Source organism: Brachyistius frenatus, unplaced genomic scaffold (genome assembly GCF_029030835.1).
Source record: "Brachyistius frenatus isolate BFR_SWC_R1_liver_20210118 unplaced genomic scaffold, ASM2903083v1 Contig_60, whole genome shotgun sequence".
NCBI lineage: Eukaryota > Metazoa > Chordata > Actinopteri > Embiotocidae > Brachyistius > Brachyistius frenatus.
Window position 1 is genome coordinate 2,295,001 of NW_027210659.1, and position 18,972 is coordinate 2,313,972.

At 42.6% G+C, this 18,972-nt stretch overlaps 1 protein-coding gene across 2 annotated transcripts in view; it reads left to right on the top strand.

Annotated features, from left to right (window-relative positions):
* Nucleotides 1-18,396, top strand: part of LOC138625220 (metal transporter CNNM4) — a 48,323-nt gene extending 29,927 nt beyond the window's left edge. The window contains exons 5-8 of one of the 2 annotated variants that reach the window (XM_069705995.1): nt 5,630-5,726; nt 8,189-8,251; nt 12,503-12,711; nt 13,632-18,396. In XM_069705995.1, the coding sequence (XP_069562096.1) occupies nt 5,630-5,726; nt 8,189-8,251; nt 12,503-12,711; nt 13,632-13,880 (618 nt within the window). In that variant the 3' untranslated portion in view covers nt 13,881-18,396. The remainder of the gene's footprint in view (nt 1-5,629; nt 5,727-8,188; nt 8,252-12,502; nt 12,712-13,631) is intronic. The other variant, XM_069705994.1, reaches the window with a different exon arrangement.
* The last annotated feature ends 576 nt before the right edge of the window (nt 18,397-18,972 follow it).

Consider the following 18,972-nt stretch of genomic DNA (forward strand, 5'->3'; position numbering starts at 1 on the left):
TACCATGTCAGGGGAACGTTTCTGCCCCTTCTCGGCATGAAAAGAAAAGCACCAAAACTCGTGGTCATTAAAAGAATAAATTTCACGCCAGTAATGTTGCGTATGTTCTTTACGTACGTTATGTAAAGGACTTTCTAACGTTACTTCCATATCGCTCTGACGGACTCAAGCCTGCTCTCCTGGGCGGAGGTCCACCTCCGACCTCCCTACTTGGACTTCATCCTTTTTACTTGGTCACTTGACCTCTAACACATGACCTTCTTCATATGACCTCCTGCTTTAAGCTCGGTCAATCGTGTAGTTTTCACGCCACGGCGAAGCAACACGTAAGACGACAGTGTCCTCCAGTGGACAGACGGGTGTATTACAGGCTTTGACGTGATCCTGGACTGCACTGAGATAAAGTCTGTTTTCAGACCATCGCCACAAAGGAACCGTCAGACTATTTAAAGGTTATATGAAGCCAAATTTGACTATTATTAACCAAAATATTACTGTAAAGGTCCGTTCTAGTTTACAGAACTCGCCGTCCGGGCGAGAGAACGAGCAGCTCCGCTGATACGGCTGCGTTTGTTTCATCTGCCCGAATCACCAGAAGTATCTTCCATCAGTTCACAAGTCCTGTGTTTTTCTGAAGAGTTTCAATAGAATAATATTTATCAAGAAAATCTTGGATCCTGTTGTATTAGCTGGTAAAAACATCGCCTGGCTGGTACATTATGGAATCCATCAGCCACAGTTACGGATGGATAAAAAAAAAAGTTGATTTCCAGTGCTGTCCTCAAGGTCGGCTTCTTTAAAACCTTTCTGATCATCTGATAGCTTTTGTTTTTTGCCTTGTAGGACTTCATTCTAGTGATGTCGTCGTGTTGCCACATCTCTGCGTGTTTAGTGGGTGTTTTATTATCCTGACTGACAGAAACAACGGTCAAAGCTATGGAAATAAGTCCGACTTTGTATTAAACTACAATTGTACTTAATATATAAGCTCTGTTTCAGGACTTTGAACTCTCGTTCCTTTTCAAAGATCCTTAAGAAGTTACTGCACTGACCCCCAGGTCGTATTTCAACACTATAACAAGATGCCCTCCTTCACCTCACTCTTTTAATTCCCTTAAAGCTGCACTATAATACTTTCATTACTTTTTTTCCAATGCTGCTTTCGTGCCTCCACTGACTTCGATCGGTTTTCTCACTGAGGGAGAGATCTCCATTGACATGTCTGAACGACCGCTGAAGGTCACAAAGACGGGCAGCGTTGTGAAAATCTCTCGGCAGCATGTGGATGTCGGTTTGACGGATGGACACTCGAGCGGGGACACAGAGTTCTCGCTCGCGGTGTTGTCGAGTCGTAACTTGAACTTTGGCCAAGACCCACCTACAGCTCAGGTCCCACATGCGTCCTACACACCGCCGGGAACACACACTCCTGGTGAACCTGTTGAAGCTGAATCACTGCACCAAGAAATGAGTAAGAGATGGCGTTCTGCTGTAATGATGCCCAAGTACCCGGTTTATCCTGGTTTATTACGACCTTCAGCTTTTCTATTAGACACTAAAGCAGTTTTAGGTTTATGTTATAAAAGCTGTGTGCGTTTATTATTATGATATTAGAACTGTGCGAGCTGAGAATGAACTCTTCAGAGTGGAGAACCACGTGTTTGCCCGTTATGGTGCCAAAAGAAAACGATGGAAAAATGAAAAGTGTCGACTCTCGAATGACACAATTTTCTCCTTTTTCTATTTTAAGTATCAATCATCAAACTTTGTTTATAAAGTAGCTTCCAAAAATGTAAATGTAATTCAAAGTTCTTCACATGTAATTAACAAACACACAGGGGATCATGACTTGTAAATCAAATTAATGAACGATAATAATCTTTAGCTTTAAGGTTGGAAACATCATATTATTCCACACTTTCTGACGGTATCTTTTTTTTTATTATTATTTTTTATGGCTGCACTACATCTGTAGCCTTTAATGAAATATATTTTGCAACTGCCCGTCCCCAGATGAACTACGAACCACTGCATACCGGTAACCTCGGAGATCTGTCGCTATGGCGACGCTCCGACCCAGTCGTCGAGCAATCACCACTTGGCCCTTATCAAAGTCACTCGCCTCCTCGCGTTTTTCCTCCAACACAGCAACTTTGAGAGCTTCCTCATGAACCCCTTCACAGAAAGCCGAGCACGTCTAACCTTTGCATGAAGGGTCAAATGTAAGCAGTCACCCCGTTGTAACGCTGACGTACTTGTGTGGCGACGGCGGAGGAGACGTCGGAGGCATGTAGGATTGCAAAGGACACAAACTCCCGGGCAGAATTTCGATGGCGTCCTTGTTGTCGTTTTGTACGTTTGTTTTTAGCTACCTTTCCAATAAAGTAGAGGTTTGCAGTGAAAGTTGTCTCCTCACGCAGCAGCTCGTTGTCCTTGAACAAAGGCGTTCGACCTCTGATTACTCCGAGTTTAAGCCCGTGGCCGGACTGAGCAGGCGTGAACGAGCAACTGGACCAATTTGGAGCAGAACATTTCAGAAGGTCGTTCCCAGTCGACTCCCCGTTTAAAATCAAGACAAAATCAGCGTCTCTCCAAACTGAGCGCTGACAGATGATGTCCTCATCAGGGAAATATGTTTTACCTTTTTGCCCAAAATACTGCTTAAAAATAGAAGCATGTTCATTGTTGACATGTTAATGTCAGCCGGGCAGCTGGTGATCCTTCCAGTTCAAACCTAACGGTGCTACCTGGACACACATGGATGGACACGCCGCACAACAACCTACAAACCACATCTTATTTATGCACCTGTCATTTTCCCCCTTAATGAAGTTTTCATATATTTAATTTCTGGTTCAGTAACGATCACATTAACTCTTTATAAAGAAATATACGGTATGGACAGGTCCTTGCACTGAGCCTGCAAACAGGCCCGCTGAATGTTGGATAATTCAGTGAGTCATTACATCATTTATTTGGCAGTAGCATTTTGGTTTCATTTTCTTTTTTATATGAACATAAATTAAATATGTTTGGTTTTTTTGCACTGTTTACTGGATACAATAAGCTGCGTGAAGGCGTAATCTTGGTCGCTGAGTGCTTTTGATTTTATTCAGCAAACACTCTGATGATACAATCCACAGATTGATCAACGTTATAAATAGTTGTTAGTCTGCAGTCCTAATGTTGTTGTTTTTTTTAAGACAAGAGACCACGGATATTATTTTATATACAAGACTTGGCTTGTTGAGGAGAAGCGAATCAAAAGTAGTATGATTTGTGCTTTTACATGTTTCTGCGGTTCTGGACTTTGGCGGAGTGAAGATGATTCCGGCTCTGATGAGTGCTGACGTCGGTTGTGAAGCGCCGGGAGCAGCCGCGGGGAGATGTCGTGATCTTAATGCAGCGATGGGAGCGGCCCGCTCGGCGACTTCAGTGACCGACGCGCTCGCGCCGCCTTCACCTCGACTCGCCTGTAAAAAAACAAAACCAGCTTTCTGAACCGGCACGCGCCCTGAAATAGAACGAACGCGTTACATCTGACCATCTGGGTTTGTTGGTTTGCCGTCTTGTTAAAACGGTTCATTTCAGGGGAACTTTACGCAGAATAAAGTAAAAACAACATTCTCTTGTTGAGTTCAAGGACTTTGTGTGTTAATGATCGGTGAGTGTTCGATTATTAACCTGCTGGTTCTACATGCAGACACGGAGGCGTTTCAAACCTCATAAACCTTTCAGCGCTCCCTGAATCATAACTGCACACTTGCATTTTGGAGCGCTTCACGTGTCTTCTGTTTGTGCTTTAAACACTGTAGAGACGTAAAATGAAGGTTTGATTGAGATCTGCTGGATTTTATTGCTGCGCTGTTGGATCAAATGGAAGCGTGTATTTTTTTTAGGTGCACATCCTGACATACTGAATCTGGAAGCCTTAGCTAGAGTTGACCTTTCTGTGGTACACAGTGAGTTTAGAGAAGCACGTAGCTTTACACAGCACATATTGGACTTCTGCAGACGGATGAGTCACGTTGAAACCGCTGAGGAGAAATTGGACCTTAGAATTTAAATCCAACGTTGATTGTCCTGATGTGGTTGTTCGATCCAGCGTCCGTCCTGGTTGCCTTTTAATTTTCTTTTTTTGTCTCTCTTTTATTTCGCCACCTGTTCATCAGCCCAGCCCCCGTGTAGTGTGTGTGTGTGTGTGTGTGTGTGTGTGTGTGTGTGTGTGTGTGTGTGTGTGTGTGTGTGTGTGTGTGTGTGTGTGTGTGTGTGTGTGTGTGTGTGTGGGCGGAGGGAAGGAGGGGACGGCAGCGTGGATTAACTGTGCTGTGTTGTTGCTGCAGTTCACACATTCCAGCCTCCGATTCAGGCCAACTCTCTGAACCAACACAGAGGCCTCCTTCACCCCCTTCCATCCTCCCATCCCTCCGTCTCCCTCTGCGGAGCTCTCGTTTCTCTCCGTCCGTTTTTCTGACGCCCCCCTCCACGTCTCCTCATCCCTCAGCAGACCTCAATCCCGTTTCACAGACATCTCGCTGGTGTTTAATCAAAGCCAAAGTAAACATGTTTCCTCCTGCGGATGATGCAGAGTCTCCCCACCAGGACAAAATACTGTATATCATTCCCCCACGTGACTGCACCGCCCCCTACAGGCCAAACAGTGTAGTTTCATAACCGCTGTCAGGATTATTAGGCAGGTGTCAGTCTTCTTTTACTAAATAGTAATAATAATAATCATCATCCAGGTCTGTGTTGTCTGGTTGTGTTCGGAGCTGCAACAATTAGTCAGTTAATCGATTCGTTGATCAGCAGAATCTATTTTTGTCATTGTAAGCAAAATGATCACACATTTGTTGTGACCATATTTCCAGTTGTCAGGATTTTCTGGGTTTCGTTGTCACACATGATGACAAACTGTTTGTGTGTCAAACCGGTGGTCAGACTGAATAAGTTTTCTTGGACATTATGGAATTAATACACATTTTTCATATTTTCTGGCATTTCATAAACAAAATGATTCAGTAAATCTAAAAAATAATGGTTTATAATCATGTTTTGCTGCCTTGGTTCTGGTGTGATAGAGCTGAGGATGTGATGTGATATTGCTCCACACTGAAGGAGCTAATCGGCATCATTCACATGACCTCAGGAGGAATTTTCTTTTTTGTGTCTCATGATGCCTCGCTGCCCTTTCTGTCAGAGTGAGTAACGTTTTGAAGGAACATCAGAGTTTTGCACTTTAATGCACAATATTTCAACACAAAAAGTTAACTTTAAGTAGAGAAATATTTGCTTCAGATCCAAAATACAAACGAGAAGAAAAAGTCTATAAATGATCAAATATCTTTGGTCTCTTCCTGGATATCATTGAGGCTGCCAATTAAAGAATATTATGAGTAACTAATGAATAAGAGAAAATGGTTATTTCAGCTTTAATAAACTAATAGTTCTGATCCCTTACAGACCGAATGAACTAATTCATGATGATAAACTGAGTTTGAGTCTTGCTGGCCCAATATTATGGTCTGAGGTTGAGTTGGCAGAGTACGTGTCACCTGTGCTGAATCAATGTAAATGTTGCTGTCCAGCTTAATTTACACAACATGCATGTTTCTGTTGACTCTGTCAGGGTCGAGTGGAGGTCGAGGCCGGCAACGAGAACATGAAGTTTGAGACGGGACCTTTCTCTTACTACGGTGTCATGGCGCTCAGTGCTCCAACGCTGGGTGAGTCCAAGATGACCTCTTCCTCTTTTTCCTCCTCCTCCTCCTCTTCTTCCCCTCTTAGTTACCGTATTTTTCGGACTATAAGGCGCACCGGATTATAAGGCGCACTGTGAATTAGCGTGTCTATGTTCACACATAAGCCGCACCGGATTATAAGGCGCATTAAGCAAAACAACACAGTCCGGTAAATCAAACTCCGGGCGCGGGCTGCCTGACATGAATGCACTTTTAGTTTAGACATTACATTCCTGTTACGGGGCCGATCAGGTAGTGACACGGCGTACCGTAATGCTCCGAATATCCATTGAGCGGAGCGGCTTCGTTGCTTAACAAAGTCGTACTTACACATTTTGACAGATTTTTGAGCGCATTGTACCACATAAAATCGATCAATAAGCACAACAAGTAACCATACATAAGGCGCGCTGGATTATAAGGCGCACTGTCAATTTTTGAGAAAATTTAAGGATTTTAAATGCGCCTTATAGTCCGAAAAATACAGTAAATCTACTTGGGTTAACCTAGTTTTTGCGGTGTAATTGGTCGAGCCTTAAATGTTTCGACTGCCACATTTGGCAAATGGTAGAATATTTAGTTTAATAAAGTTATAAAAGATTTGCAGTCAACACAGTTTATATACAGTATAAATACTTTCTTGAAGATCATAAGAAACAGTTACAGTTCATTCTAATGAATAAGACTTCACTATCTATATGTGCTTTATGCTGCTGATCTTTTCAAAGTGCATCAGACCAACATATCAGCTGTTAAGTTTAAACCATGAGGCAGCGTCATTAACATCAATTCTCTCTGTAAGAGCAGCACATACCATATGTTGCTTAGCATATATTATCATTTTATATGTCATACAAAAATGCAGCTACTTTTATCTTATTGGTAGGTTACTTAAACTTCTGTTTACAGTTGTGTTTGTCAGTGATCAGTATGTGATGGGAATGAAACAGCTGCTGATGAAATCCAACACCTGGACAAAGACAGTAGAGACAATCCAAACACACAGTACAGGATTTACATCAGGGAAGTCAAAGAGCTCCATCTGGTGGACAATTTAAAACATTACAGTTTCTCCACAAGGTCCAGCCGAAAATGTTTAACATGTAATAAATATATCAAGGATTATGAACCTCGACTGAAGTGAACAACATGTCAGGCATCGTGAGTGTCACAGACAGGAAACTTGTATGTGTGCAATCTGCTCAGTTTGTCCGTTGTATGTTTACACACAAGCACACACACATACTGGCTTTCAGAGGGTTTCATACATTTGGTGCACCAGGTAGAAGTGATTAGCTTCATATGGCCTTCAGTGAAGTTTGAAAGAATCTGAAAGCTAATTGTTTTTTGTAGACTAGACATGCTTTTCTTTTATCTGATAAAGTGGCGGCAAAAATAAGTCTGTTAATCCACGTATCTTAAAATAAATTGCTGAGAAGTTATTTTAAAACTCGGTTTAACTCAGGTTTAACATGCCTACATAGACACACACCTCTCTGACATCCTCTCATTCACCTTGCAGCTGGAAAAAGGTCTCTTTTTGTTCCAAAGCAGAGATTTCTGAATGTATACAGGAAGGGAAAAGGATTTGCTTTGAGATGTCTGAAGGTACGGGAGGATACACCATCACAAACGGTGTATCTCGGTATGACGTCTGTTTCTGTTGTATTCAGCTGCTGCTCGTCTCTCTGCGGTCCACTTGTGTCTTTCCATTCGTGTCTCCATCAGCTTTTCAAACTCTGGTGTTTCCAAATGCATCTGTAACTCTTTTTTGTCAGGATCAGGTCACAAGCTATCAGCCTGAGTACAGCTCCGTCTGACAGATGTGAGGCACTGGAGTCTCCAACAGAGACCCAACTGTGTAAAACCTACGATGGTGACATGCTTAATCCAAATTGACCCATTTAAAAAAAAAACTGTGGATCTGAACTGACTCTTATTACCCTTGTATTTTGTCTCATGACCTCTGTCACATGACCTGTCTGTGAGGCGTGTCTTCTTCTCATGCCAAGGCCACACCAAGCGTTTCAGAGACCCTCTAGAGGGCCGGTGGGTGTATTACACCTGCCCGGCTGACCTGGTATAAATACATCTCCTGGCAAAAGGCCTAATCTGACATAACTGGAAAGACATAAATGCTCTTATGCCAGAAATGTTTTTCTTTTTTTCAAATAACACTCAACAGATCACTCTTTCAGGTACCTCCGGCAGAGAGAAAGAGATTTTCTCTTTTTTTTTTTACCTCCTTTATCAGGATACTTCAGAGTAACCGCTCATCGTCTTCTTTCGGTGGAGCAGGACTTTTCTCTGGTTTTGCATGTCCTCGCCCAGTCTGGACGCAGATTTGTCTCCCTGTCTCCCACTGACTGTCCCTTCCTCCCCTTCATCTCCCTCCTCCATCTGTCCCATCGATCACCTCCTCGCTTCCTTCTCTCCTCTCCTCTCAGTGGCTGCACATCGTCCTCGCCACCTCTCCTTTAAGAGGTTTTCTCTGTTCTCTCGGTTGCCAGGTAAACGCCGGCATGTCTGGGTCCTTTAACACCGAGGACAGGCGGGGCTTGAGGAGGGTGGTGGGGGGGGGGGGAGCTTGATTGGGTGGTCCTGATTGGTTAGGTGTGACTTTAAATTGATGCCTGATCACAGAGGACATCACTGATTGTGGCCAAACATGCAACAGAAGTGCAGCAGCAGCTTTCTTCGCCGTGTGATTCGATGTAGGGTAAATACCCTTTGAGGTCAGCAAACTGTAACAGGATGACGGCTTCATTTTGGCAGATAAACTCTATTCAACTTCCTCTATTCCTGATTGTACTGATTCAGCATTTTATTTGCATGTACTCTGCCGAGCACATGAGTAGGACACAGTGAGGAGGTGATGAAGTCTGGATCAGTCGTGCCAGGATTTTTTTGTGAGTGAAAATACTCAATTTTGCAGCGTTTTTTTCCCCCCCAAATTTTCACATTTGCAGTAAAACTGCTGGGATTGGCAAAAATTCTATGTCCAAGAAAGAAATTGTGCTATAAAGAATACCGCCTAATGAAGAAAGAGTATAATATAATGACTTCCCATGATAATTAGTACACTGCACTGCATTTTTGCCTAATCTTCAGTTTCAGCTTCTAAAATGTTTTTTTTGTGAGATTACAGTGAATCTCTTTGGGTTTTGAACTGTTCATTGAACCAGACAAAACATCTGAAGTCTCTGAGAACATGTAAAGGGCCATTTTTACTACTTTCTGACATCATACATAATCTGTGATAATTATGCAATAATATTCTCTTTATAAACCATTAAATGTGATGTACCAAATTAGGATATCTTTATAAAAAAAATACATGTGCTATGCATTTATTTTAAATAAATACTGGTGCTATTTCTTTCTATATTTGCTCTGCCCTCAGTATCAGTCTAATCTGAATTCTAAGACACAGTTTTGTTCATTTTTCTCATCCAGATAAATTATTCAAGTACTTGATCATATTTTATGATCAGTTTTAGACAAAGCTTGGATTTGTCCTCATTATCTCAAAGACTGTTTTGAAAACGAGTTTTACTCGCGATATTTAACACACTTTATATGCAGAAAGAGTTTATCAGAATAAACTGAAGGTCTTTGGAAGTAAATTAGGGAAAGAGAGTTGAACATTTCTATATGAAAGCATGCGAGAGTGATGCAACGACCAGAGCGAGGGATGAAGATGGTCCCGTGTGGAGACGGACTGATGGAGCTCGGGGGATGGACACGGGAGATTGTAGTCTGTGAAAGAAGTGAAGTTTGTATACGAGGACTTCAGTGGTGAAACGGGACTCCGCTGGTCAAAGAGTTTATCTTCCAAAATGTCAGCGCTGCTCCTAAACTGGCGGAGAGCGACCACATGGCACGCCTGAGTTCAAATGGAGAAGCGCAGGACAACATCATGAGACAGCCACATGGACTGGACTCCCCTCCAGGGGTTCGGCTGTTTCTTCTTTGCAGCTTTGCACTTTCAGATGCGTCCTGATAGACGGATTCTTCTTCTGCTGGTTTCACATCTGTTTTTGGGGGTTTACTAAAGTGTCATGAGGAGCACACAAAAAAATCCAAAGCTAGTTCATCACCCAGTTCCAAATGTCATCCCAGTACCAACTCAGTCTTGAAATTACCAATGAAAATGTTTGTGTTTGAGGATTATTTTGTTGGAATTGGTTTCCGTCACTCACTCACCTTCATCTTAAGAACACTAACTCACTGAGCGAGCACCAGATCACCAGTAGAGATTAGCTCCTTTAAAACCTTCGCTGATTACAATTCTCAAAGATCCAGTAGGCGGCTTTTCCAAAGGGTTTCACACCAGCCGAGACGGAAACGTTCACATAACGTCAACTATGTGTTGTTGAGTCTAAACTTCTGGCTGCATCAGTTTGTGTTGAGTGACAGAACAGCAGCTGAGAAAATGGAAAGTCGAGCGACCCTGTGATGCTTTTTTCTAAGAAGTAAAGTGTGCACTCTGTTATCTTAAAGGTGTAAACATCACATTTCAATCCGATTTACGAATACAAATATTTAGATTTTGTTTTCTTATTTGCCATAAATTCTTGTTATTTTAATACATTGTATTAGGGAGGGGCTTTTCCTTTTCATTTCCTGAGTAGATCATAACTATTTTTAATGCCCATTTCCACAGAAGTATGAATGCAGTAAGAATCATGTTTTTTCATTCCCATGAATGAAATTACGCACTTCCTCCAGAATCTTGCAGCATTGCCTCTATTGATAGTTTTTGTTTACTGTGACACACGTCAGAAAGTTTTTAGAAAAATTCACATTAGCTGAACATCAATCAGGAGGGCAGCAATGAAGGGATGGAATTATTTGAACTATGTGGATCTGATATCTATTAAACACAAGAAACTCAGATCACCACAGTAAAGCAGAAAAGACATGACGGGAAAAACTTGAGTGCTTTGGTTGAACTTTTGTCTTTTCTTCTTTTTCTACACGCATGTTAGCAACAAGTTAACAAAGAAAAGTTCCCTACTGGATCTCAGACGCTCCGTTCTTACATATCAACATAATAAATATTGTTTTGTAAAATGTGAAATCTAACTACTAACTAGCAAACTAGCCGTAGATAACCACGATGAACTAGCTAGCGTTATTCCTCGAAATCTAACCCAGCTGACGTGTCCAGGTAAAACAGTTTCCTATGACTCACTGAGGCCCCCTGCTGGAAGACTCACACCTACTGGTAATAATACACACCTGGTAACGAGCCTGTGCGTGCGTGTGTGCGTGACAAATTGAGTGATATGGTTTCGTTTGGATGAAATCAGCATGCCCCAGTAAAAACTAAGCCGGGCTGCGGTGACGGACCAGAAGGTTAGTCATCGTGGTTTCAGTGTTTGCAGCCGAGGTGGAAAATAACCAGCTGAGGGAAATCTTTTCAGCTTTCAGGCAATTATTATGCGTTGTTGTTATCAAGAAACTGGTCACAGCTCTGACTAACAGACTGACTGACAGTTGAAGACTGTAACAGCTTTTAGCTGACTCAGCTGGTCAGCTGGTTTGATTTGACTAAAGCCTCAAAAATTGAACTTATATTCTTTTTAACCCTTTAACACACAACCTCATGCAGGACACAGGTTTCAGTTGTGCACTTTAATAATTAATTTGTTCATTTATTTCATTATTGATTAATCATTTGAATTACACTGGCTGTGACTGGCTTCTTAAATGAGAGTATTTTTCAGTTTTATGTCACTATAATTAGATTATTTTTTTTTAGCTTATGGACTGTCGGTCAGATAAAAGAAGTCATTTTAACGTCATTTTGAGCTCTGCGATATTGCTGTTGCCATATCTCGTACATTTTAGTATTAAAAACGATGAACCAATTATTGCAGGAGATATTTGGCAGATTTGTTGATGAAAACCATCTTTATTTCCTGCCCTGATACAGCCTGCTGTACATCGTACCCGTTTATTGTCACAGCAGCTTGTTGCTTTTTTTAGCGCCGACTGAGATAACCAACAAAACAAGTACAACGTATTAATACACATACAGTATATTATATTCATGTCATTTTTGTAATACCAGCAGTCTGTTTTTGTTATTTTTACGTGTATTAGTAACAGATTGCGGTCTTGAATATCGCTTCCACCTGTTAGTTTGGATCCTCAAACATTTAATGACATTTCACATTTGTTGTGAGTTTTAAGTAAATAAAAAGTTTGGATAACACGAGGCATCCTGATAAACACGGATTGAGGCGCTGCTTGTTTTACTGTTGGACAGGTGTGTGTGTGTGTGTGTGTGTGTGTGTGTGTGTGTGTGTGTGTGTGTGTGTGTGTGTGTGTGTGTGTGTGTGTGTGTGTGTGTGTGTGTGTGTGTGTGTGTGTGTGATGCATCTCTTTGCTCTTGTTCTCTTAGTGGATGAAATAACTGGATATTAACTTTCCTTTTTTTACCCCCTTCGTCTCTCTTGCTCTCTCAGATTTAACTTCACGTTTGTGTCACTGTTACCGTTGTTTCACTTCACTTCGTACGTCACTAATTACTCATTCATGTCCATGTTGACCTGCATTTAAATCTTCACTGCATCTTGTGTTCACGAGGTCTTCTTTTGATGTCTGTTTGCATCGTAGACTGAAATCATGAATGGCTTTGAAACGGTAGTTTAGAGGTCACGTCGCAGCTTTCTGTAGTGACAGACAGTGTTGAGTGTTTCATGTACGTATTCAGGTGCTAACAACCTCTTTCTCTGTGTGTGTGCGCGCAGAGTTTCGTTCACCGTCCCACCTCAGCGGGTTGAATCGAACGGCCTCCCTGAGCGGAGCCGACCGAACGGAGTGTCTGTCCATCAGCGGCAGCAACAGCCAGCTCAACAACAGCCAGCTCAACAACAGCCAGCTCAACAACAGCATCCCGGCGCAGCAGTACACGCCCGACTTCTACGTCCGAGCCCTCACCGACCTGCAGTTCGTCAAGGTTGGTCCGAGGTTTTCATCCTGATAGAATTAGAAAAACCAGAGAACGTCAGCAGTACCGAAACATTTTCCTCGAACGGACGGCGAATGCGGTGTCTTGTATTGTGCGAGCGTTCAGACCACCGACCTCTGAACTCAAGTTAACCAACAGACGAACACTCGTTGTTGTTGTTTTTTGCCCATTTCCTGTCCTGAATCAGCGAGTCAAGGTCCCACAGAGCTCTCTAAAGAGCCCTGCTGTTGCTGACTAAACTAAATCCCACCAGGTAGAAGATCTGAGGTCATGTTCAGACTGCCAGCCCAAATCCAGTTTTTTTTTTTGTCAGATTCAGATTTTTATCTGCATTGATTTTTGAGAAATCCCCAAAAATACATGAAATCCAAATTTTGCAACCTGGATCCGAAACCACATTTTGGAGTTGGTTTGATTCCAATCAGATTTCTGCTGCTGCGTCTCGGTCCGGTCGCTCTGCTGCCTCATCGGATTTCTCGCGGTCACGTCATCTCTGTCTGCCGCGAGCAGGACGCCGTCAGAGAGGAGGAACGATAACGAACGATAACAACAGCTTCTGTCTTACGAAGCCGCGTCGCCACGTAGCTGCGCGTACGTCGTTACCACAGCGACCCGTGCGGTAGGTTGATGAAGTCTGGACACGCCAAATCGAATCTTGCAAATAACGGGACCAGTCTGTCCCAAAGATCTGAAACGAGAAACGTGTGATTTGCTCGCAGTCTGAACATCCGAAGACTTCTATCCACACAAAACCTTCATTTCCCCCAAATTTTGCCGACAGATTTGTTAAGATGCGTTTTAGTGAGCGCTTCACCTTTGGTCAGATAATCCATCCGGGTGTGTGACATCAGCGTGATCATTGCACAGGTCGTTCCGCTCTAACACGTCACATGTCATCGCTGCTTCAGATCACCCGGGCTCAGTACCAGAACGGCCTGATGGCGTCTCGTCTGGACAGCACGCCTCAGTCCCCCGAGAGCGGCCACAGCGCGGCTCGCCTGGATCAGACGACTCCCCCCGCCACCGCCGTCCCGGACCCGGGAGCAGACTCCACCCCCACGGAGAACGGCCCGGACGAGACGACGCTCCTCCTCCTCAACGAGCAGAACTCACCGCACACGGCGAACCACCACAGCCCGCTGGAGAACAGCGTCTGACCCCGATCCTCCACGATGTGTTCGCACACCTGCTCTACTGCGCTCGGATGTATGCTGGGGAAGGGGGGGTTGCGTGTGTGTGCGTGTGTGCGTGTGCGTGTGTGCGTGTGCGTGTGTGCGTGTGCGTGCGCGCGTCACTTCCAATTCCATGTCCCAAATCAGAGACTCAGGGAGACTCCGCCCCCCTCCTCCTCCTCCTCCTCCTCCTCCTCCTCTTCCTCCTCCTCCTCCTGATGTACATAACATACAATGAAAGTGTGGTCTCAAACCGCAACCCATCCCCCCCTCGCCCCTCCCCACTCCGCCGCATGTGTAGCAACCTGCATCCCCCCCATCACCCTCCCCCCGCCGCAGCATCCGTACAGCTAGAAGTCAAAGACGACCCGAGCACGTCAGCGGAGTTCAAACGACGTCATATATGTTCCGTAGAAATACAAAGGGAGATATTTATTGTTGGACTCTGTGTGAGGAGGGGGGGAGGAGGTAGGTAGGTAGGTAGGTAGGTAGGTAGGTAGGTAGGTAGGTAGGTAATATATATATCAAAACGGTGAGTAGCCCAAAGCCTTCATCCCGAAGTTGTTCAGAGATTCCTCGCTGATAGACAGCCAGTCTGTATTGTGATTAAGACAATCAATATAAATATAATGAATGTGCTAAATTAAATGTGTAGGGTACGTTAACGGTGGCCGCCCGCCTCTCAAACTGCCTCCTCTCTGTGAAATCTTCAGCTTTCTTCCCCCCGACTGATTTTGTTTCACTGGATGGAGAACTGAAAAGGTGCGTTGAGCCGTTTTTAGATGAATCATTCTACGTAGGAATCAGTTTTCACAGAGAAGAAGACATTTGAGAGCAAAGACACTTCACGAGTCCTTTTCTGCTTATACGAAAGGGTGTGTGTGTGTGTGTGTGTGTGTGTGTGTGTGTGTTGTGTGTGTGTGTGTGTGAGCGACCAAAAATGGCTACCACCTGACTTTGTGGGAACAGAAACCAAAAGAGGAAAGCTTGATGACTTTCTGACTAGAAAATACTTTAAGAAATCTGAGACTTTATTTATTCACTTTAATGTGCGTGTGTGCGTGTGCGTGTATTTGTGTTGATGGAGAGGCATGACCTGTCATTTTATTTTGCCTTATTGTGAGATTTTACACGTTGAATGTTCCTTTGCGTTGATGTTTGGGTTTCCTTTCTTTACCTCTGGGATGGTGGGGTCGCCGTAACAACAGCAGACTTTAACATTTGTGTCTCTGTAGCCAAACACTCTGCTCAGCCCGACATCAGACACATTTTATACGGAGGACATTGGTGTGTATTTAATGATTATCATAAATAGTTTTTCTGTGGAACAGCATACACTCCAGTTGTATTTTACTGCACCTTCAGACAGGATCCGTAAAACTCCTTTTCTTTCTTTCCTTTTTCTTTTTCTTTTTTTTTTTTTTTGTAATACACAACATGAAAAGTAAATCATCAGTTTTGGTTTTTCTCGCTGCATGTTTCTTTCTTATCTTTGCTGCTCTGCCTTCACTTTCGCTAACACCTCCCACCTCATGCACGTCGATCACAGGACGATACGACGAGTTCCCGCCTTCTCTCGGTGACGTGAAAATGTGAGGACAATCTTAAAGGATCAGATCGTCCCGACTTGAAGAATTGGAGCGTGACGATGGATTTTTCTTTTAATGTCGCTGCTTTTCTCTTTTTTTTAACATCAAAATAATAATCCACAACACTGACTTAAGTTTCCAAATCCCCTACTTGCTCTTGTGTTAGTGAACAACACTGAGAAACAGTAGAGTAGAGAGTAGAACTACTGACGCACTGCGACGGCTGTGGCTCAACATCTGGTCAGCTTGTCATTATTGTCCGACCAAAACCTAAGAGGAAATATGAAGCACTTTTAATTTCGTTCCCAGCTTGAATGTGAAACCAAAACAATTTTTGAATCAAGTGTAATTCTTCCTCTTTTCTTTTTTTCTGGAGTTTCGTGAATATTGCGTTGGGCTCTTCTGTTTTAGGAAAGCTTTAAATGTCACAAGTGTTGTGGAAAAGACCAAGAACATGAACTGACTACTTTTTGAGTAAATTCCAGGCTGCTCTGCAGGTACAAATGTTTTAAAGATTTTTTTACACTTAAACTCAAACATATCACTGGAATCAGCCCGAATCCTCGGGCCTACATGGCAAATGGAAATTGTTAATAATTCCCTTTTATATTGTGTTTTTTTTGTTGTTGTTGTTTTTTTTGAGCACCTGTGGATATCAGACGTTTTCCTCCACGTGTTGCGTTATGAGCTGATGCATTATGGGCCTGAACTCACACGACACCAGCTTTGCAACTGTTTGAGCTGAACTGGTCACAGAAACAGAGGTTGAGGCTGATGATGGCGGCTCGGAGAGTTTCTGAGCCGCGCGGTACCACGGTAACACGGCACCACGGTAACACAGTACCACGGTAACACTGTACCACGGTAACACGGTTACACTGTGACACGGTACCACGGTTACACGGTAACACGGTTACACTGCAACACTGTAACACGGTTACACTGTGACACGGTACCACGGTACCACGGTAACACGGTAACACGGTGTTGCCTCCCACTGCCTTAAAGCCCTTATTGACCCGATCCTTTAACACACTGCGGCTGCGGGCGCTTCACTTTATAAGTGGCAAACGTTCGCAGCTCTTCCGCTCCGAATATTGTGGGAAGTTTCATGACACTAAAACCACAGCGTCATGTTTTAGTCGTTATTGGTTGAGTTCAAACTCACCAGGTTTGGTTTGTTTGTTTGTTTGTTTTTCAGACCCAATTAGCTCAATTAGTAAAAACATAAGCTAGAACTCAAATGTTTTTGGTATCAACGATCGGGCTGCTGTTACCTGGTCAGGATTTTCCAGTGAATTATGTGTTGGTTGTTTTTTTTTTAATAATAAAGTGCAACCAACCAAAGCCAGTGTAGAATACAAACAAAAAAAATAGCAGCTGTAACATTTAGCAGCAGGTTTTCTTTTGAACACAAATAGTTTCCTAAAGTTCATTTGAATCAGGAGTCGACGTCCCTGCAGCTCTTCTTCTTTTTTTTTTTTTTTCATTTTATTTTGGAAAGCAGCAATATTTGAATAGTGTTCAGTGTCCATGTCAACATGGTCTCCAGGAATCTGAAGTACTGGATTGTAACAATGAAGCCATTTGTGACCTCCTCACTCCTTGTGTGACTCTTTGAAATCCCAACGCAATCTTCCAGGATTTTCTTTCTTTTTTTTTCATTTTTTTTTTACCAGCTTTGATCTCAAAATGTGTTTTATTTCGAGATTAAATGAGAGGCCGTTGCTTTCGTAAAAATGTTTTGACTTTCTCTCAGGCTTTCTATGCACTGAACAATCCCAACTCAAGTCATCTATTTAATCTTTGTTTCAATGCCAAGTCAGTTTAGTTGTAGATATTATTTCATCTTAAAATGTGGACAGAAAACGGCAGAAACGTGTTCCATCTTTTGAGAAAGACAAAGAAAAATCACAGCCAGGCAATTTTCAAGTTTTATTTTGAAAGTTCCTTCAGCTCCACCTGCTGATGTTTAACTCAACCAGTGAGGTTTCTTCTGGGGACAACAGCTCTGCTTCTGAGAAATCTGTATCTTAACTCACCGTTATTCTCCACGTCAGGAGTGAATGAGATGAAAACAGCTCGGACTCTTGTGGGATTCAAAATAGAGCCACTTCAGCAGTATTTTCCCCAACACAAGACAAATTTGCCGGCTCTGTCGCAACACTGTCAGTATCCGGGATTTCACAATAATTTCTTTGCCACTTCCTTAACATGATATTGCATTTCTTTGAATTTCCCTGTTGTGTGCAGAGCAGCTTGGAGCTGACGAACTCACCGTTCTGTTGCCTTCAATGACTCTACTGGATTTCATTTTATTTTTTCTTTTCTTGTGTTCATTCCTGAGTTCTTTTTAACAGACAAACACACTCCCATTTCAGAGGACTGGTTTTGTTCACTTTGTAGATGTTTATGGTCGAGATTGTTGTTTGTGTTTTTGTTTATACTTGTGTACATGTGGGAGTGCCCCCCACCTGCTTTAAAATGTACTGGGTTTGTGTTCATTACGGTGTGTGTGTGTGTGTGTGTGTGTGTGTGTGTGTGTGTGTGTGTGTGTGTGTGTGTGTGTGTGTGTGTGTGTGTGTGTGTGTGTGTGTGTGTGTGTGTGTGTGTGTGTGAGTGCCTGTGAATCAAGTCTGGTTATTTTTTTTGTACCTCAGAACACTGTCAGTAATTGTGGTAAACAACAATTGTTCTTTTTTAATTTGTTGATGAGTTTAATTTGGGAACAGAGCGAATGGAGCGACTGGTGTTTGGGGGAAAAATCAGCTGATTGTCCGTCATTCTCTCTGGCATGCTTTAACTTAAAAATCAGAGAAACAAGGTGTAAATACTGTTTTATAATTTCTGTCTTAATGAGTTTTGAAGATGAAGAAAGTTATTAATAAAACTGAGATATATTTCTCTATGGAGCTTTGTGATTGTCCTGTTGTTGTTTTTTTCTGGCTTTGTGGACATAGTTACACATAGTTATTTCATTACCTTTATTTCCAGCTGGTTATAGATAGATTAATATATGATAGAATATGAGCATCTTGTAAATTGGTTTGTGGTTGGGTTTTCTTGGGCCTTCAGATGTCACAGATTTTGTTATACATACATTTTACTGGTATTAGATTACTTGTGTTATTTTACTGGTAAATGCAGGACTTTAACTCCTCGTGAAGTGTTTGTGGGATTGGTATGTATTTATGTCAACGAACTGAGCTCTTTTCCCATCACTTAAATCATTTGGGGATGTCAGTGTTCAGTCAGTCAACCACTTTGATCCAGTGTGAAACATCTTGACAGATATGAATGAATTGCATTACATTTTGTACAGATATTCAACAACAGTGAAGACGAGTAGTTCAAATTTGACCGGATATTTGCGGCTCCTCATAATTCATCTCAACAACTTCGGTGATCTTCTGAGTTTTTGTGTCACGGTGAAGTGAAAGAACCGTCCCTGTCGTCAGGAGCTGTTGTGGAAAGTAACACCGAAGAAA